General features: G+C 54.7%; 2 protein-coding genes across 7 annotated transcripts; both read right to left on the bottom strand.

Annotated features, from left to right (window-relative positions):
* Positions 1-1,391: 1,391 nt before the first annotated feature.
* Positions 1,392-3,309, bottom strand: HOXA9 (homeobox A9; the record flags this gene model as incomplete). Of its 6 annotated transcripts, none has more annotated exons than XM_082846815.1 (3): positions 1,392-1,630; positions 2,711-2,800; positions 2,978-3,309. In XM_082846815.1, 3 exons carry the CDS (start codon positions 3,288-3,290, stop codon positions 1,392-1,394), a joined length of 642 nt encoding a protein of 213 aa, XP_082702941.1. The 6 variants fall into 6 exon arrangements, with proteins under 6 accessions (XP_082702941.1, XP_082702942.1, XP_082702943.1 ...); XM_082846816.1 differs by having other exon boundaries at positions 2,711-2,793; positions 2,974-3,309; XM_082846817.1 differs by having other exon boundaries at positions 2,974-3,309.
* A 6,455-nt stretch (positions 3,310-9,764) lies between these two features.
* On the bottom strand, positions 9,765-12,174 carry HOXA10 (homeobox A10; the record flags this gene model as incomplete). Its single annotated transcript, XM_082845950.1, has 2 exons — positions 9,765-10,039; positions 11,214-12,174. The coding sequence occupies 2 exons, from the start codon at positions 12,172-12,174 to the stop codon at positions 9,765-9,767; spliced, it is 1,236 nt and encodes a 411-aa protein (XP_082702076.1).
* Positions 12,175-20,687: the final 8,513 nt, after the last annotated feature.

The raw sequence follows: 20,687 nt of genomic DNA on the forward strand, positions 1-20,687 counted from the left end.
ACACAAAGCCGAGAGCAGGGCTTCGCCGACCCTTGTTATCCAGCGTTCATCCGCTGCCTTCATCGCCAGACAGCCGGCCTGGTAGGCAGAGCTGAGGCCCGTCCGAGCCTGGCTGCTGCAGGTTTGGGCTCCCGAAGGCCCGCTAGAGACTCAACTGAGGTTCTGTCCTCCTCCGTTTCAGCCCGCCCCCCACCCCAGACTCTACCCAGGCTCCCCTGTCCCGGAGAAGAAGGTGCAAAGAGCTGACCCGCAAAAATTAGAAAAGAATCAATATTTTATTTGGCAAAAAGTTAAATATTTCAACACAATTTGGTCAGTAGGCCTTGAGGTAACTATTGCAAAATATACAGTGTACGTTCAGCCTGATGGAAACCCCAGATTCATCAAGGATACAAATCTACGGTAGCCCCATGGCGGTTTCATAGTGTATAATTTATTGTCAATAAAATTAACTCCATTACAATAAGCATTCATTTTCCCCCAATTAAAATTAAACGTAAACCATAGGTAGTAACCTTCTGCACATACGTATAGCTCCAAGTTTCCTCACTGTTTGGTGCAAAAGCAATATTCAAACTTGTTTGATTACTTTTTCTTTAATATGTGGATTATATATATACAATGGACAAGACAGGTCTATAGAGCATGTAGAGACTAAAATGTCCGCATTTCAAAAATGGAGAAAACCGTGAATCTATGCGTCCAGGAGAACCCTTTCTTTTCTTTTTAAAAAATTTTATTTCACTGGGAAATCCTTACAGCTAGTTTACAATCAAAGGTTAACAGCCTAGTTATACAGAAGACATATGCCACTACAGAGCTATACCCCTATGCAACTGTTTTCTCCCCTCATAAACAACCTGAGTTCAAATCGAATTCTAGCTTTCACAATCACAACGGGTGCATCACCCATCACAGAAGTTTGAGTCACAAAACATAATTACCACAATAAAACACAGTGTTCAAGTATCTGGGCAGATCGTTCTGCCGCACAAAGAGCAAATTAAATTAACTACACAGACTAAACACTATACAGCCCGCCGTCAACACTTGTGCATTATAAAAAGGTAGTTTTTTTTTATTTGTTTTAAGCCAGGAACAGGTAGATTTTTTAAAAATATACACAAGCTAGCACATACAGCCATCAGCGCTAATACCCCCCCCCCTTTTTTTTCTGTCTTATAGAAAATGGAAAGCTTACAATACCTCCTCCATCAAAGCGGCAGGCCAAGGAACCAGCCTGAGCAGGGTTTGCCAGGGGCAGATGAGGCCTGGAATTTAGAGCCGCTTTCTGCGGGGTGGTGGAGGCCGGGGTGGGGTGGGGGTAGGAGAAGGGGACGGGCAGTTCTCTCTCTCTAGCTCGCTCTCTTTTCAAATTAACTTGAGTCACATCACTCGTCTTTTGCTCGGTCCTTGTTGATTTTCTTCATTTTCATCCTGCGGTTCTGGAACCAGATCTTGACCTGCCTCTCGGTGAGGTTGAGCAGTCGGGCCACCTCGTACCTGCGGTCCCTGGTGAGGTACATGTTGAACAGAAATTCTTTCTCCAGTTCCAGCGTTTGGTGTTTTGTATAGGGGCAGCGCTTCTTCCGCGTGGAGCGAGCATGGAGCCAGTTGGCAGCCGGGTTACCTGCGTGGGAGCGAGAGATAGGAGGGATTTAGGAGGAGAAGAAGCACACCCACCCCTCTCCGCTGGGGGTTAGGAAAACTCCTGTGGTCTTCAGCCAAAGTTCAGGACGCTGCTGAATTGGTTAGGGAAGGCAGGCGAGCCTCCAACACAATGGAACCCTGGCCCAGAGACGCAGGGACGGTCACTTACAATTGCATGCCGTAAAACCTCGGCTCCCTCCTCCCCTCTGAGGCCCTCCTTTCTCTTCCTCCGTCCTCCGGTCCCCTCCTCTCCTTCCTCCCGCTCTCCGCACATTGTGTAAGAAGTGAAATTTGAAAACAGATCTCTTTCTTGCCACACAGGGGGAAACCACTCTGCCCTGTATTCCTTAGTGAGATTAATATTCTATCCTCCCTCTGACTCTCTATCTTCCCTTCCCAGCTTTCCTTCTACTACTCTCCCCACTCCTTATTTTGACCTCCCTGGAAGGCCGTGGGAGCTGGGCAGGCCGGCACGGCGCCCCTAGGCACCCCAAGACCGCTGATCACTTCTCGGGTTTATTTGAATAATCTAGCATGGGGACCCTCGTGTCCCGGTCGCCTGCAGCCACATCTTGGGCAGGATTTACACCGCCCCTGGCTGGAGCAAGAAGTGGAGAGAATCGGCAGGCTTCCCCAGCATCCCGGGTCAGGCTGCCCCGGCTGGCTGCAGTTGCTGCCGCCGCTCCCGGACAATCTAGCCGCACAAAAGACTTTCTCTGCCGCGCTGCTTTCGAAGAATCTCCCAAAGTATCTCTGTCTTGGTCCAGGGCAGCCAAGGAAAGGGGCGGTGGGTCTTGGCTCGTACCCGCAGCGCCTGCCCCGCCCCCTCTCTCGGCAGCAGCCGCCTCCCCTCCCCCGGAGCCCGGCGCGCCCGCTTGTCACTGCTTTCAGGACTTGGGGCCCCATCCGAGGCCTCCCAAACAGCAACTTCTGGCTCCCGGCCTTTGCTCATGAGGCTCCCAGCGCGGGCGAAGGCTGGTTCCGGAGAAAGCTGGTGGGCCGGCAGATCCGGGTTGCCGGCGTGGAGGCGGTGGCTGGTCTGGAGGGAGGAGACACTTACTGGGATCGATGGGGGGCTTGTCTCCGCCGCTCTCATTCTCAGGATTGTTTTCAGAGAAGGCGCCTTCGCTGGGCTGTTTTTCTCTATCAACTGGAGGAGAACCACAAGCATAGTCAGTCAGGGACAAAGTGTGAGTGTCAAGCGTGGGACAGTCACCCCTTCTGGCCGACAGCGGTTCAGGTTTAATGCCATAAGGCCGGCTGGAGGGCAAGCCCGCGAAGGAGAGCGCGCCGGGCGTGGGCTCCAGCCAGGAGCGCATGTACCTGCCGTCCGGCGCCGCCGCCGCCACGGGCGCCTGGGGATGCACGTAGGGGTGGTGGTGATGGTGGTGATACACTGCCGCGGGCACCGCATTGGCGCCCGCCGCGTGCACCGGGTTCCACGAGGCGCCAAACACCGCCGCCTTGGACTGGAAGCTGCACGGGCTGAAATCGGGGTGCTCCGCCAGCGCCGCGGCCTGCCGCGGGGGCTGGCCCAGGGCTCCCGGCGCGTAGCGGCCCGCGCCCAGCTCATCCGCGGCATCGGTGCCCAGCAGGAATGAGTCCACGTAGTAGTTGCCTAGGGCCCCGGTGGTGGCCATCGCCGTGCCCCGCGCCCGGCCGGCCTGGCCCGACCCGCGGAAATTAAGAAACTGCAGATTTCATGTAACAACTTTGTAGCACCAGGGGGAAGTACAGTCACCTAATAAGTTGCCGGCGCCCGCGCCCCCATTGGCCGCGCGCGTCACGTGCCCGCCCGGCAGAACAATAACGCGTAAATCACTCCGCACGCTATTAATGGCCCAGTGTTTTGCAGTCATAATTTTTATAGCAAAAGCCATATGTTTTTATGCAAAGGGATCGCAGCGCTCCACGATCGGGTTTATTTTAATTGTGGCCAACGAAGATTAAAAGATCAAATCTGGCCTTGCCGCTGTACTCCCTTCCCCTCCCACCGCCACCACCAGACACACACTTCTTAAGCGGACTATTTTATATCACAATTAATCACGCCATCAGCAAGGCGCGGGTCCCGCGTGCGAGTGCGGCCGGCGGAGCCCCTCACATAAAATTAGACAATAATTGAAGCCATAAAAAGGCAGCCAAATCGCATTCTCGCTCTACTGTATTTAAATCTATATTTATGATATTTCATAAGGAGTTATTGTTTCAGAAGCCACACAGGCTGGTGGGAAGTTGGGAACGACCAACAGATCCGTTTGACTCGTCGTGGCTCCCAGCTGTAAAAATTTACGAGGACTTGGAAAGGTTAAATTAAACTGTTGTGTTTGGTTGGCGAGCTCCCTGTAAATAATCCTTGTGGTCCCAGGAGATGCGAGTTTACCCGGGGCCGGTCGAGAAAAGTCAAATTCAACGCAGTATCCGTCCCAAACTGAGCCACCACCGCCCCTGTCGGAGGGCGCTAGTCAGGGACGGGCCGCCGAGAGGGCAGCACCTATTGTGGGTCCCCGGAATCTGCCCGACTGGAGCGCAGGACGCCCGGACAGCAACCAAATTCGCCGCTGAGCCTCCAGCGAGGGCCCGACCGAGGAGCGGCCAGAAAGGGAGTGGCCAGCCGTCCCTGAGGCGATGGGCTTGAGGACCTGGTTGTGACGCGCACTCGGCCCCAACCCCGCGCACACGCGAGCCCTTCGCGCCCTGCTTGTGGTCAGCCCGGAATCACTATCCCCCACCGCCCCACCGCCCCCCCCACCCCGGCGGACGCAGCAGGCGGCCCAGCCCCCTGCTCCAACCTCGAAGGCCCTAACGCTGAGCTCTGCAGGCCTCGTCGCATTCCCTGAATCTGAGCTGCGAAAAAGCACGAGGCAGTATCAATGAAAGGCTAGCCCGATGGCAAAAAGGCAGACCCGCCTAAGAGATCCCGCGGCTCCAGTAGCAGGGAGGCCCGCACCGGAGCGGTTGGCCTCCGGGCCCCCGTATGAGTCCTGCAGGGCTCCTTGCTTCCCGGCTCCTATCCCGGGCCCGCCTCGGTTACCCACCCGCACCGAGGCTCGGCAGAGTTTCAAGGCCCGAAGCGAGGGGCCGCAGCTCAAGTCCAGGGCTAGAAATTAAAACGGGGAGGGGCACAGGGCATTGACTTTTAATCCCGTTCCTTAGTTTGGCCAAATTGAGGAAGGTATTTCTTACCCCTTAGAGTCTTTCAGAGGTAAATTAAAAGGCCTCGGCCTGGATGTTAATTGAAAAACAAAAACAAAAAGCTACTCCAAACCCGAACAGAAAGAGGCGACTCCTAAAAACGGGGTAATTAAATTCACGTGTGAACACTGTGTTTGCAAGAGTGTGTTTCTCATTAGCCCGCTTCCCTGGCGGCGAGGGCGGGCGGCATCGGTCGCTTCCATCTTCTTTTTTGCCTTCATCCTCCCCAGCTGTTCCAGTAATCCCCCAAACCCTGATACACCCCTATCCCAGGTGGGGACCCTCAAATGCCAGACTCTCCCCGAGAATAAGGCTGCGAAGCCGCGCAGAGACCAACCGGGTGCCCCTTCCTCGGCCCGCGCCGGAAGAGGGAAGTGGCCGACACAATGAACTCCGACGTGGCCGGTCCTGGCCGCGTCGGCCCCCTCCTCCCTAATATTTTCCTTTCTCTGTAAATTCCTCCGCCTTATCCGCACCCTCACCGTAGCCCAGGGTGTCCCAAATATCGACCTCTTAGATTTTCATTAAGAAAAATTAACCCTGGAGGAAACCTTCACTCCTAATTGTAATTGCCTGCCAACGGGCTGGATACGCCTGCTTGCTGTTTCCTTTTTTTTTTTTGTAGCCAGAGAAGACACCAGTGATTATTAGTATTTTTTAAAATTAAAAGGCTGGGTTTCTTTAAATAGCCTTAGCGCCCCCAAATAGGACGCTTACTAAATAATTAGCAGGCGTTGAGAATTAAGCAGTCTTTACTGATGCCTAGAAAGGAGGGAAATCACAAAACTAAATGTTATCCCTATTTAGCCCACAGGTTTGGGGAGAGAATATTCAGGCTTTTGTGTCTGCTTTTATTTTGGAAGTGAAAAGGATTGTATGTGCATACAGAAACAATAAATGGGTGTGATTACAAACTGCCTCTTCTAGTCTGAGAGTTCAAAAACCTTGGCCTCCAAAACAAATCCAATACTCAGGTCCTGAAAATGGCAGGGAGGAATTGAGGCGAATGCCCTATGCCGGCCTTTCAGATAACAGGAGGGCAGGCTGAGCAGCGAAAATAGTTCCTGGGCTGTGGGAGCTGGGAAGGGAAGCGCTGCTCCGTGGGCTTTAGCCTGAAGGCCCACACGTGTGTTGGGGGATATGGAGGGGTAGAAGTTGTTTTCAGTTCCCTGTAGCGAGAATGGTCCCTCTGGCTTCAAACCATGGCCTACAACTTGGAACACGGACTCAAGTTTGTATTCCAACGGTTCTGGAATTTAGGATTCCTTTCCCCTATTATTTGAAACAGACTGGCACTGGAAGGGTTCCCTTCTCTAGCATCTGTCCCCACAAGGATGCCATATCTAACATACTCTGAACCTGACAGAAGTTGCTGGCAAGCAAGCAGCCAATCTTTGCCCTAGCGGGGCTCCCTTATCGCGGTTAAAGCCGGAGCCTGGACTCGCAGGCCGGGAAAGCCGAGGAAGCTTCCCGGCAGAGTTCCCTGCGTGACGCTCCACCGAGCCTGGCTAGGCCTCAGCCCAGGTCTCAGCCTCAGCTCCCCAGTGAAGTTGGCGACAGGCCTCCTTGCCCTCGGAGTGGGCACACAGAAACGCCGCGAATGCCCCTAATCAGATCTCCCAGGCCGCCGCGGAGTAGAAACGCCAGGCCGCCGCCATCCGGTCGTGATAGTAACCGAGGCCTTGTCTGCTCCGTGGCATACCAGGCCCAGATCCACAGCCCTCGACAGCCGTGCCCCTCCAGCCCTTCCTCTGAAGATTCTGACCTCTACTTGAACGCGCATACAAAAATAAGCCACCCCCCGCCTCCACCGCTCTCCCCAAGCAAGCCCTGGATCTCTCCCGGTTCCCTCCCAAAGGAATAGTTGGGGAGGAGAGGAGGTGGAGATAGAAAACTGGACATAGACCGAAGGTGAAAGAAAAACAAAGAAAAGGAAAGAAAAAAAGGAAGGCGTAAAGAAGAAAGAAAAAAGAGGAAGGAAGGAGGGAAGGAAAGAAAGAAGAGTCAAAGGCAGCTCATGGGAGTAGAGGGCGGTTTACAGAGAGAAGGGTAAGTGACAATTCCAGGATCCCAACTCCTGTTAGCCCTGTCCCTCATAATTTAGACTGAGTCTGCACTGGCAAAGGGATCTTTCCTGATCTCGTAGCCTGGATTGGGGCTGGAGGTGTCCCAGCCTTGCAGGAGAATGGCAGAGTCCCTAGCCAGGCGCAGGCCTGGAGCGGGGGAGGCTCAGGATGGAAGCGTGCGCCCCTGACCTTGAATGGCCCGAAGCCCAGAATTCCTACCACGCCCCTGGCGTCCGCGAAGGAGCAGCTAACCTGACCGTACCTGCTCCGGGCCAGGTGGGGGCGGGGGGGTTGAGGCCAGCAGCCTGGCAGAGCGCTGAGGAGGCAGCGTCGAGGCTCCTGCGCGGGATAAGCCGAGGTTGCCACCGCAGGCCTGGCACGACCAGGGCCCGGATGCCCCGCCCGGCCCGGCCCCCGCGCGCACAGGTACCTGAGACGATTTCAACTGAAGTAATGAAGGCAGTGTCGTGCTGTCGAGAGAAAGGTGGATCCCAACAACAGGAAACTACCTAAATCACCGACCAGTTCTGGTGCTGCCCGCGCGGAGCTGCCTCGCCCGCCGCCGCCGCCGTTACTGCCGCCGCCGCCGCCAAAGGAGAACCCTGTGATCGCGCCCGGCCCCTCGCCAACCTGCGCCCGCCGCTGTCACTGTGTGTTCCGGGCTGCCGCTAAGGCATCACGGAGGGAGAAGCCACCGGCCCCGGTAAGGTAAACCTGGGAGAAGAAGGGAAGGGAGGTAAAGGAGAGAGAGGAAAATGGAAGGAGGGGAGAAAGCGAGAAGAGAGGAGGGAACGAGCAGCGTGCGGGCTGGTTTCCCAAATCTTGCAGCTCAGCGACCCGGCGCGGCGCCAAGCGGCGGCAGCCCTGGGCGATTCGAAAGCGCAAGGGACAGCAAGGAGTCCGGCTCCCTGTCTGGCCTCGGCCTCCCGTGCTCGCTCCCTGCCACTCGTTCTCCCCCTCTCTACCTCCCCGCCAGCCAGCCAGCCAGCCGGGGTGCGCGCTCCTGCGCCCCCTCCCCCCTGCTGTCGCCCCCCCCCCCACCTCCCGCGAGCAGGAAACGCGTGGCCCCGCCGAGGGCGACCAGGTCGGGGAGGCCTGCTGGGGGAGGGAGGACCCATGCAGCCCCGCCGCGGTCTACCTAACCGCTGCTGCGGACGCTAGTGACGCGCTGTGGGCCCAGCCTGCTCCCCGGAGTCCTAGGCTGGGGGTCATTTAGCACCCGGAGACCCACGAAATAAGCAGCCTCTGCGAACCTCCCGGGGGTCTCCCGAAAGAAATCCTGTTTGGCTTCCTCTGTCTATGCAGCTCCCCTCTCAACTGAAACCACTGGTCCAAGACAGCCACAATCCAGATATACTAGCAAGTCATAAAACTGAACAAAAGCCGACAAACCTTACGGCACCAGGGCTATAGGGCCCAGACAAATTACGACCGTCTAGGTAATATTTAAATAGATGCCTAAAGTAATTGCAGGGGGCGCGGGCTAGTCCTCCTGTTGTAAAAGTGGTGGACGGGATAAAGTGGAAGGTGAAGATAAGAAGTCAAAAAAAAAAAAAGAGGTAAAATTAAAAAGCTTCATTCCACAGCTTTTATTCTATAAGAACATAAACATCGTCTTTTTCCACGCACAGCAGCATTACAATATTAATTTATTCTGATTTAAGATTAGAAGTAAATAGAGCTAGAACTAACATTTATAATAACGATAGAATGCATTTGCATAAAACAAGATTGGCAATTTTTCATAATAATAGACATTTATACAGATTTGTATTTTATAGTTTTTTCTTTTTCTGCACCTACAGGTTTGACCCTTTTATGCATGTATCTTCACAGTATAAAGGAAACCCAACAGTGTCTCCCTTCTCTAGTCTATTCCGCTCGCCCCAGCCCTCCTTGGCTTCCGTGAATTTTAGAAAGAAAAAAAAAGAAAAGAAAAGAAAAAAGGGAAAAACGAGGAAAAAAACCTCCACAAGATAGAATTATGGTGTGCTTGTTGTGTTACCAGTGGTAACAATTATTTAATGACAAAAAAATCCACTAAATCTGCAGGTATAAACAAAACAACATATGATTATATATCTACAGCCAGAAGGGCATGGAAATTCAGAGTGAAGTAATTTAGTCCCACAATGCGAGACCTTACACAAACTGGAAGAGAAGTTTCCTTCTCCTGGTCATTCTTTTCTTCCTTTAAAGCTGGGATATCTTACAGAGGAAGGAAAAATAAATCTTTCTGACTTTCTCAGTTTTGCCAATCAGCCCACGTCAAGCCCTTTTGCCAACCTGCGTGTCCGTGCCTGCAAGCCCTTCTCTTTGCCAAGGAAGAAAGGAAGAAAGAAAAAAGAGACCCAGGGGCCTGTATCCCCTGATTAAACACAGCCCAGCACTCCAGGCAGGCAAGCCCGGTGGCAGCTCCTTGCACCATTGACCTCAGGCCAGACACCTCAGCTGCCTACAATGCGACCTCCGCCTTCTGGCTAGGTTTGCCGGCCCTGCAGGAAACCAGCTCGACCAGGAGGACAGAGGCCATTTCAAGCAGTGGAACCCCATGACAGCAAACCATCCCTGTCACCGCTTTACATTTAGGACAATATCTCTGCATATAGAATTTTAGCGCTATATGGCTTTTTCCCCCAGAAAACAACAAATAAACCAGCACCAAGCAAACAGAAAAAGAAACAAAAAGTCAGAACAAACCAGCCCTGCACAGATGTAACAGCCAGCGAGATGGTGAGTGTGGGAGGGAGGAATGGGGCTCCGGCACAGGTGCGAGTTCCTGGGCAGAGCCGAAGACAGAGGGGGCAGAACGGCCCTCTGGAAGCGAAAAGAACCGCATTGCCTGGAGCTTCATCAGGAAAAATTAAAGTTGGCTGTGAGCTCCCGGATCCGGTTTTCTCGGTTCATTTTCTTCAGTTTCATCCTGCGGTTCTGAAACCAGATTTTAACTTGTCTGTCCGTGAGGTGGACGCTGCGGCTGATCTCTAGGCGCCGCTCTCGAGTAAGGTACATGTTGAACAGAAACTCCTTTTCCAGCTCCAGCGTCTGGTGCTTGGTGTAAGGGCAGCGTTTCTTCCGGCCGCTCTTTGCAGTGAGCCAGTTGGCTGCGTTTTCGCCTTTGGAATTGCCTGGCATTTAAGAGAATAAAGAGGGGAAGGTTAAATCGAGGCCACGCGGGCTGCACACAGGGGTGAATTCGGATCGTGCCTACCGTAAGAGGGATGCCCTGAGTCACACGGAGAGAGTTATGCCCCCCTTTAGCTTGCCCAGGGAGAGCAGCTCCTCCAAAAGTCATGTGCAAAATCGAGTGGGCCTTCAATCTACACCTACTCTCCCAATTTACATTTGCCTCCGCTTTTTTTCCAAACACCTGTTTTAACACAAAACTGCCAGGTGCCTGCAGAAGGAACGGCCTGGGAGGGCAGGCTGTATATCTTGAACTTAACGCCTTTCTGTGCTTCTCGCCCCGAGGCAGACTAGCATTTCCTGCAGCCCCCAGGCTGGGGGCGCAGACTGGTTACTTGGAAGGGGGGGGCGGGCCACGTGGCTGTGTCTCACTCCAGTTCCCTGGTTGCCCAAGGCCTGATGAGGAGAGGAAGAAGGACATAGATGGGACATGGGGAAGGCACGAAAAACGGATTGGGGGTCAAGGGCCCTGCCTCACGTCTCTCCAGGAGCCAGGGACGTGCAATCTGGGCGATTTCGAGTTCCAGGGGAAGCGAAATGGCCCCTTTCTGACTCTCAGAGCAGGGCCCAGGCATCCGGGCTGCATATGCCTTTTCTTCTCCCCGCAACGAGGATTCCCATCCCTCCGGCAACTTTGAGAAAAGCAAGGGGGATCGTAAACTCGAACTTCGCCGGTTAATGGGCTTATTTATTGGTGCTGGCGGCTGCTTATTTTGGACGCCTTACAAACATCCGCGCTATCTACGGGCGAGACACTTTCCCTCCCTCCTCCTCCCCCCCGCGTGGGCCGCGCCTGGCAGGCTGGGCCCAGACCACCGCTTAGGGTGCTCCGGGGCTCGGCTCGGAGAAGGGCACGCACAAGAGGGGAGTTGCTTGCCGGTGTCCTCGCCCCCAGCCGGAGGACGTCTTGGTGTGGGGCGCTAAGCCTGACATGAATTTTTACTGCGTTCCCACGCCCAAATATTAAAAAGCAAGTTCACAAGGTCAGCCTGCCTGCAGTTCGGGCCAAGGCCGACCGGCTGCCGTGCGGACTCCTGGCTCTCTGCTCCTTCCCTTCTCTGGGTCTGCCTGTCTGCTTGCCCGCCTGACTGAGGCCCTTCAGCGCGCCCTGCTTACCCAGGGAGTCCTTCTCGGGCGAGGCTTTGCTGCTCTCGGAAGGGGCGGGGGAGAGCTCCTCCGCAGCCGAAGACGACGCGTGCGCCTCCTCGTCGCCCTGCGAGCCCCCGCCGCCGCCACCGCAGGCCAGCGTGGGGGGCGGCGGCGAATCGAGGGCTCGCTCCTTCCGGGCTGCATCCGCAGAACCGGAGGCGAGCGCGGGTGGCGGGTCGAAGCCGCGCCCCGGAGGCTGAGCAGGGAACGGGCCGGCGCCGAGCTGCTGCGCGCCGCCGCCGCTGCCGTAGCCCTTGGCGGTGCCGTAGGCCTGAGAGAGGCGGAAGTAGCCAGGCACTGGCACCCCGCTGGAGGTGCCCAGGGCGCAGCCGTCAGGCGGCGGGCCCCGCGGGAAGGGGCCCATCTCGGCAGCGGCGGACGAGCCTTTGGGGCATTTGTCAGCCGAGTCGTAGAGGCAGTAGGAGCTCTCCTCTTTGATGTTCTGCGCGAAAGAGCAAGAGGTGGCCTGCGGCGGGGGCTGGGGTGGTTGCGGCGGGGGCGGCGGCTGCTGCTGGGGCTGCGGCGGCGGCGGCCCTTCGGGCGGCTCCATCCGGCATGACCGGGGCGCTTCCAGCCACAGATCTATAGGCGCGGGCGCGTAGCCGTGAGCCCCGGGACCCAGGCCCCCGCTGCCACCACCGCCGCCGCCCGGCGACGCCGCCTCATTGCGCTTGCCTCCCAGAGCCGGGAAGAGCCCGCAGCTCTGCAGCCCGTAGGGCAGGTCGGCGGCCGACGGCAGGTAGACCCCGCCGTGGGCATAGTAGCCGCTGCCGCCGCCCCCCGCGCCGCTGCCACCACCGCCAGCCTCGCTTCTGCCGGAGCTGATGAGCGAGTCGACCAAAAAAGAGTTCGCGGCGGGGCTCTCCGAGCATGACATTGTTGTGGGATAATTTGGCGAAGGAAGCAGATAGCCCTTTCTGGCTGACATTTCTTGTGCAAAACATGCTGAATACGATTAGCAATCCCCCCGCACCGCGGCGAGCGCCCGCAGCCAATCCTGAGCCAGAGTTTCCGCGCGACCACTCCCAGTTTGGTTTCGTAGGCGCGGGGCCGCTCTCCGAGGGCGCCCTCCGAGCCCGCGATTGATATAAATATGTAATCTGTATTGATGGGCCGCGAGACGCACACCCAATACCTCAGCCCAAAGGCCAGGAGCTGCGGGGGCAACCCCAACGTGGCTGGTGGGGGCCCTGGCCCCTGGGCTCGCTCCGCCCATGCCCAGACGCGCGCCCTCCTTTGGGGCCTGTTTGAAGGGCCCCTGGGCCCCGCGCAGTTAACAAGTGGGGTGTTTACGGTGCGCACCCCGGCCCGCCTTGGGTGCTCCCCATTTTAATTTCGGAATCAGCCACCAGACCTCGGTGCACTCTAGACACTAAGGGGGGCCGTCAGGGCCTCAAGCTCTTCCCATTCAGCCCTGGACCTGGAGCTGTCTCCCCAAGGTGGTGGACCTATTCCTAAGGTCACCAGGATCCTCAGAGTGTCCGAAATCCAGAGCAGACTGGAAGCCGGCAGTTGCTGCTTCTTTCTTGCATCCCTCACAGAACTCTCCCCAAAATGCAACGCCCTGGCCTCTCAACCCGGTACGCGCTCCGCTCCTCCTCCGCCCGTGGGTTGATCCAGTTAGGAAGTTTACCTATGGCGTGCTCACCTGGCTTGCCGTCTCTGCAGCTCCTGTCGGTGAACCTTCGCGGGCTGCCACGAGTGGGGGGTCGAGGCGACTGACCACTTTGACTGAGAGACTTCCCCACCCTTTTACTCCAAGGCCAGAGCGAGGTCCAGCCACCCCGCAGCCACATGGCCCTGGCAGCCTCCAAGCTCATACGCCTTTGGGGGAAGTGAAAGAAAACATTGATCTTCAGGGTTTTTGGCTTACCAGGAGGCGAAGACCTGGAGGGGGAAACTTGGAGGGGGGTGGCAAACGGACACCTTTGCCACACAATTCTCCTGGAACTCTCCCTTTAGCCTTGGCATTCGCACGCTGCCGGAGGCTACGACAAGAACGAGTGTCACCACACTCCTGCCTCTCGGTCCCCTCCCCTCTTCCTCCCTCCCCTCCAAACCTACGGCTGGGGCATCCCTCACTCCCGCAGTGTGCGCATTTTAACGAGGCCCGCGGTGAGGAAATCCGTTCTCTGTGAGGCCTGGCTGGGCTCGTGGCCCAGTTATAGGCGCGTTCGGAGGCCAGGCCCTTTGCTCAACAGACACCGGGGCCTCCTTCTTCCCTGGCCGTAGGGACCGCGCTCTCAGTCAACTGGAAACGGCAGGCCCAGGGCGCTAGCCCCCAAGTGTGGGCCTCATACATGTCTCAGGAAATGCGACCTTTTCCGGCCGGATCCAGGGAGCCCAGGAGGCCGCTGCCTTGCCCCTGGCCTACGGGCTAGAGCTCTCCAGGATGCCCCAGGCCTGCCCACTCCGCCAGCTCCGGTCCCTGCAGAGGGCTTGGCTGGAGCTGCTGAACGCCGGGATCCCGCTGCGGGCGGCGGCGGGGAAAGACCCTTGCCTTCCGGGTGACTTGCCAGGCACTTGGCCTTGTTCCTCCCAATATGAACTCAGTCGGAGGAGGAAGCCGAGCCTGAGAGGACACAGAGAGCGCGTATGGGAGAGCTGGCGGCAGAGCCCTGGTGCTGGCTTCTGAGATGCAAGTAAGCAGTTGCGGTCTCTGCCGGCAGCGGCTGCTCGGCGCGCAGCACCCGGAGGCCGTGCCACCGCTTGCGCTGCGCTCCAGCCACTTACACCTCTGCGCCCTGTGGTGACCAGCTCTGCGGACTGGACGTCTGGGGTGGAGAAGAGAGGGATAGAGAGAGAAAGACAGGAACAGAAGGAAAGAAGGACAGAGGGAGAGAAAAGAGAGGGAGAAAAGGGGAGAGAGAGCATGAGAGAGTCAGCTCTCTCCAATCCGACAGGGTCTTGAGGCTGCAGTAACGACGCAGCCGAATCCAGTGAGGGGTCTGTGGCGAGAGATCAGGATCTGTCCTTCACTCTCCATATCGCTCAAACGCCCAAGGCCAAGGCAACTTTTAATCGGGCCAGGCCCACGAGGTCAACGAACTTGAGTACCAAAAGCTTCAGACCAAGCAGCCCAGGATCCTTCCCCAGATGGGCTTGGCCCTTACCCACCTTGCAAGGAGAGTGAAACTGACTGGAACTCTGGTGCTCAGCAGTGCTGCTGGGAAATGCCACAAAGCTGAGAACTGCCTGAGAAGGGGGTTTTGCCCCTCAGCACTGTCCATACCTCTCAGGAAATCTCTGCCCAGTGGGAAGTAGGTTCCAAGTACAAGAGAAGGTCCCTTGAGTAGAATGAGCTCCAGCAGGCCAGTGAGCCAGGAGTTGGTGCCTTTTCAGACAAAATGCAGAAAGCGACTTCCCAGCCCACAGGTTAGGAAAGACCAGTGGCCACAGCAGAGAACGCGTGAGATGGTGAAGGCTAAAAAAATTAAGTGAAAGACAACGCTCTAAAGGATCTAAACCTGTCTTTCTTAACCTTTTTGGAAGTTAAAGCCCCCTTTGGTAAATCTAAGGCCACGTTCTGACTCTTAGCCTGTGAAAAATGCACATCTGTGCATTCCCACAATTTGACCCGTTGTTTTCAGGGAGTTCACAGACCCCTCAAAGCCTTTTCCTTGGGGTCTCCAGAATGTTCCAGGACTCTCCGGGAAATCAGCAGCCCTGCCAGTTTGACTAGTAAGACAAGCTGGGTACCCGGCTGTAGGCAGCTCAGGCCCAATCTAGTTAGAGCTCTGTAGGGTGGCCAAATGGGCTTCTAGGCTGAACGGGATCCCAGAGCATGCACGCTCCAACCAAGGTTACAAATAGTCTGGTAGCGCATCCGCTATGAGAAGGCCGCCTCAGCTGTGGAGTAGAGGAGGTGGAAGGCCCGCTGAGGGCTCACACACCATGGCATTGGCACTTGGGTCTTCATGGACCTTTGGGGAAAGCTGGATGTTTCTCTCCAGTGTCTTTTCCCCCCTTCTAATAAACCAAACGTGACGTTGAGTTTGTGCTATTTCTTGCTTGGAAAAAAAAAAAGAATATGTAAGCCTGTGTGGGATCCCCTCTCTGGCCCAGACTGCCACTCCACCTCCACCACTGAGCGGAGAGTGTGTGGAGAGCCCGCAGATGCGCCTGGGAAGCAGACTGGCCTGCCCGGCTGGCTGGTTCGAACAAGAAGATATCCACACAGCAGAAGCTCAAGTAAAACGCCTGCTGCCTTCTCAGTCTGTCTCAGAGCTCCCAGCATCCCCGACCGCCCCCAAGCCTCCACATTCCCCAGACTGTAACACCGAGGTGTTAGCTTCCTCAATAAAATATTCCATTTATCGATCATCTCAGCTTTCCGGGGGTTCCCCACCCCCAGGAGATTAAGAAAAACAATTCAGTTGCAGCATGGGTTGGCTTCTGGACACTCTCTCTCCCTCTTGACCATTTACCTTCTTTTTTTCTCTTTCACCCTCTTTCCCAGCTGCCGAATTTCTCTCTTGTTGGTCAGGATGCCTTTGACCTAAAACTCTCTGGTGTCTACTTGCTTCAACCCGGCCTGTGCAGCTGCCAGGGCCCACGTTTTATTTAGGAGTAAATATTGCTCATTTCTACCTGGTTAATTACATGTCCCTTCAGCTATGGAGCCGGAGTAAATGCCAGGCTGGTGAAATAAGCCCTTTGGCAAGGATTACCATGCAGTTCACCAGATAGCGGATTGCTTCTCCTGAGTAGGCCCTTGCAAACCACGAGAAACAATAAACTGTTATTACCAAAAAATATTCTTATAAAAAATACCAGGTACTGAGATTGAGATAGCCAGTAAACAATTTGTATCTGGAGGTCACTCTCGATGCTTTCTGGGCTCAGAATTATCTGATGAGCTGTGGAGTTGAGGTGCAGCCCCAGAGAGGAAAAATAAATGCTACTTCCACAAATCCAGCTTTAACAAAAATTCTGGACTTTTTTGATTCACGCATTTACCGCATATTTAAAATTTGGGGGGTGAGCAGTAAACTTCTTCTCCTGTTCATCTTTAAGAATGTCAGCCTTTTCAGGGATACAGTATTTGATGTGTCTACTTAGAATCAATCAGGTGCAATGTGTCCCTAATTTTTTTTCTATATCCAACCACTGAACTGGCCCTTCTCTCCTGATGGGGGGAGTGTTGGGGCCTTTTCATTCACCCCTCACATACACCCCTCAATTGCAATATCCTTAGTTTCGTCCATCATAAACGGCCTCTGGCCTTGAAACTAGAGGCAGCCTTGGGATTTTAGGGAAGGCTCAGGCGGCAGAGAGCACTGTGTGGGCGCCCACTCCTTGCGCTCAACAAAGACTAGTGACTGTGATCGGCAAAATTATACATGCACACACAGGCGGCACCTACTTTCTCTGAGACTCCCCCCCCCCCCGCCACTCACCCATGCTGAGTATATTTGTGAAAAGAAAATAACCATTTCGAGAAACGAATGAAAACATACTGGAATAAAAAATTTAAAACTAGGAAAAAAGGAAATTTGAAGCTGGCCTCTGAAATGTAAGTGATATGATTATCTTAAACTTCTTTTATGACAAATCTGATGGAGAAATTGTTTGATCAGAGTTTATCCTCGGTGCCAGCCTTTGAAAATGTATAGGTATTTCCCAAGACATTTTTTTGCGCATTTGCAAAGTGTGCAAAGGATCTCATTTTTGCATCTAAGAAATTGCTGCGAAACTCCAGCCAGGTTTTATAGCGGCACATTCCAAATAAGCAACACAGAATCCCCTGGCAGCCTCAAAAATATAATGCTACTTTTCTGAATTGGCTTTTTTTGGAACAAATGTTACCCCCAATCTGCTGGGCAAACCTAGAGATCACACATAGTAGGAAACCAGCTACCTCCCAGACTTCTGCCCCAGGGAATAAGCCTGCCCCAGCGGCTATGGTCGCTGACCACATCATTGTTTCGAGTAGAAACTTTCAGTTTTCCCCAGTCCCGCCATCTCCCCCCACCCTTTTTTTTTTTTTTTTTTTTTTACCACCACAGTCCCGTATCCCAGCACAGCCGGGACCCTTTTGCTTGGATGCTTCCCACCCCAGGCTCATCTCATTCTGAATATTTCTACAAAATCTAAAGATCGCCTTAGGTGAAATGCTGGCGCATAGAGTTAAAATCGTCAGCTTTTCCACTGAGGCCTCCCCCTGCTTTCCAACCTTAGGGGGTGACGAGAGAAGGGGGGTCGAGTGGGCTGAGCGCCTATAGCGTCACCCCCCAGCTCACAAACCCAGCCACTTTCCCAGCCCTGCTCAGACACCGGCCCCACTCCCGCCCCAGCCAGATTGAAATTGCTAAACTTGTGGCCTCTTACCTTGACACATTTCCGAAATCACTGCCAAGGGAAAGCTGGCTTCTCCGCGCCGCGACGCCTGCGAGGCCTAGAGAAGACGCGTTGCTTTAAATTACAGCACCAACCGCTACTTGACGGTGAGGCCCCCTTTTTTTTGACACGAAGGAGAGCGGGACAAGTGAAATAACGTAACGTGCCGCTCTTAGTATCAGAAGCGAACAAAGGCCAAGAAATGCGCTGGGGTTCCCGGCTCCCCGGCGGCTTTGACATTGATCGGAAGTGCGCCATCTCGTGGCGGCTGAGCGCCTAGGCCGGGCCCGAACTCCAGCCCGGAGCCGGGAAAGGAGAGCAGACTCAAGGCAGAGACAGAGCGAGAGTGTGCCCAGCCCGCTGCTAAAGAGATCTCATTTTTACATCTAAGAAATTGCTGCAAAATCCCAGCCGGGTTTATAGCGGCGCATTCCAAATATGCAAATTGGCCGGCCCCGGACGGGTTTACGACCACATTGTCACAGCCATCGGAGGATAGGCTTTTATAGGGCTCAGAAATCAAACCCGCGCCCGCTTGCCGCCCGCCCTCGAACAGTCCTCCTGGCTAGACTCTCTGTAGCAACTTGTGAGACTTGGTTAATCTTTAAGCGTCCCAAAGGAAGTCTCCTTAAATCCTAGGCTTCCCTGCCCACTCCTTCCCTGCCCCCAGGAGAGTCCTTGTTCACCTCTGTGTGTCTATCAACCTAGGCATTCATCTCCGGGGTCTGTCCCATTCCCCTTTGAGTTTGATTTCCCCAGTCGCGTAAGTTAGACAAACACACAAACAAATAAACAGAGCGGGGCTATGGGGTCTGGGGCCTCTCTCCAAATTCCATCCTCTCTGCTGCTCTGATCCTGCCTGAGTGGCTAGGGAGAGAGTGGGGATGGGGGGGCGGTGGGCAACAAAAGGCTCTGGCCTTTCGCCCTGCTCCTCAAGGTTATGGGTGATGTCCAAATTTAAGGCAGAAGTTCAAAGGCAGGAAACAAAGAGGAAACCAGTATCTTTCTTTCCCCAAAGGGAAAAGGCAGCCTCAACCGGGAGCTGGGGAGAAAAGAAAGTGCTCTTAGAGACTCCTAAGACTCTGCTCTGTCTTTGTACCCAGACCAGTCTCCCTCTTGCTGCAGGGCTCCCCAGGGCACCCTAGAGTGTTTCCACTTCAGGCCTCCTAGTCTTGAGGTAAGTGAGTCCAGCCTGGGATCAGACCCACTGGCCACCTCAAGCCCCAGGGCTTTCTCCCAGGGCTGGGGTCAGTTTGAGAGGATGAAGCCCCGTATTCCAGGCCCTGAGATACCCCATTCCTGGGACCCCACTTCCCCATGTGAGGGAAGCCAAGGACCTGGCCATTCACCTTGGCTTCCTAAGTTTGGCTTCTAATGGAATTAAATCCTAAGTCACCTCCCCACCCGCTCAGGGGCCTAGTAACTTGCCCCTTTCCTAAGGGGGAGTGGTGTTGGTGTTGGGGGGGGGCAGACATTTGGCAGTAAAAGGCAAGCGGGGAGAGAAATGTCACACCAGGACCCAATACTCAAGTTTCCACAGTCTTTATTTTCCTTGTGCCCTGTCACCTGTATACATGCTGCGACATACGCAGTGGGTGAGAATGGAGGACAGGCCAATACTCCTGTTACAAACAGAGCCACCAGACGCTTCTTAACACAGGGGGGCAGAGGAGATTTAATGGAAGGGTGCCTGCCTTTCTCAGCTGAGGTCCCCAGACCCTGGAGGGCCGAACAACCTCAGAGCATCTCCCTAACACTTTTCAAATATGCAAGAAATTAAAAAGACCATTCCCGACACACTTTCCATCCCCTCCAATACCCCAAAGGCAATCAACTAATGGCAAAAAAAATATATATATTCTCAAACAAAATAGGTTATAGTTCCTTTATTTACAAGTCTTTTGAACACCATCCCTGTATGAAGCGTACATTCAAATATTTTTAGCAGTGAGTGAGTTTAACCATGGAACACTGTAAACAGATAGAGCCTTTAAATATTTTCTTCATCTTTTCTCCCCCCCTACATTGCATCTTTTAAAATTTGCTTTGGTTCTTTCAGGGAAATATATATATATAATATAATATTTATCTTTTAAAATAATTCCAAATCACTCTCGAGCTCTTGGAAGGTCGCTGGAAGCTTCCAAGCTCAGTTCTGGGGTGACGAAGGGCAGAGCGCGGCGTGGGAACTGGGTGCTTGGGGGGGCTCAAGCCCCTCATAGCTGGGGACCGCTGGCCAGGCCTGCTGCTCTGCTGCTCCGCCGCTCCGCTGAGCAAATCCAAGCTTGATTTAAGCGCGCTGTAGACTTTGCCAAGCTGCCGCACTCCACAGGCATTTCCTGCAGGGATCTGGGGGCCAGCGGCCTGGGTGCAGCCTCTCGACTTTTTGATGTCTTCCACCTCAGGGAATGGTCTGCTCTGTCACTAGGCTTTAGGCCAGAGTGGCAGGCCAGGACGAACACCCTAATCGTAGGAGAAACTAGGTGAGCGGCAGAAGTCGACTGCTGGAAGCTCAGGCCTGGGACAGTGTGGTGAGTGGCTAGGAGGGGGTGGAGAGCCCCTAATGCCACCTGGAATAGTAGATTATTTTTCCCTCAAGGATCAGCAGCCCTCTCCCACCTCACAGCGTCCTCTTAGTCCAGTCATCTTTCACATTGGCTTTGGAAAGGAGCCCCAATCCGGACGTCTAGGAAGCCTCCCCCTTCCTTCTGCTCCTGTTCCCAAACTGAATTGGGTTTGGAGATCTTGACGCAGGGGTCCTGGAGGTGGACAGGCTCCATGTGGAGGGTCCCTGGTCGGGGTCATTCTCCAGGGGGTCTGGAGGGGGCCCAGTCCCTGATGGAGACCACACCCAACCCGAAGCTCTGCAGTCTCCAAGAGTGAACCACCAGGGGCCCGGAACCATTCATTCTCGCGGATGCACGACTCTCCGAATCCAATTATTGTTAGAAATCTTAACCACCGATGCCCAGGAGCGTCCCGAGCGGCCTCCTTCCAGGCTGTCTCCGTGTAGCCTCCCCTCTCTTGCACATCGCATTTCTTCAAAAGTCACCGCGTGCCGTGACCTTGTCAAGGTCAAAATCTGCATATAATCTCATGTGT

This window comes from Leucopleurus acutus, assembly GCF_964270905.1.
Source record: "Leucopleurus acutus genome assembly, chromosome: 9".
In the NCBI taxonomy this organism is placed as follows: domain Eukaryota; kingdom Metazoa; phylum Chordata; class Mammalia; order Artiodactyla; family Delphinidae; genus Leucopleurus; species Leucopleurus acutus.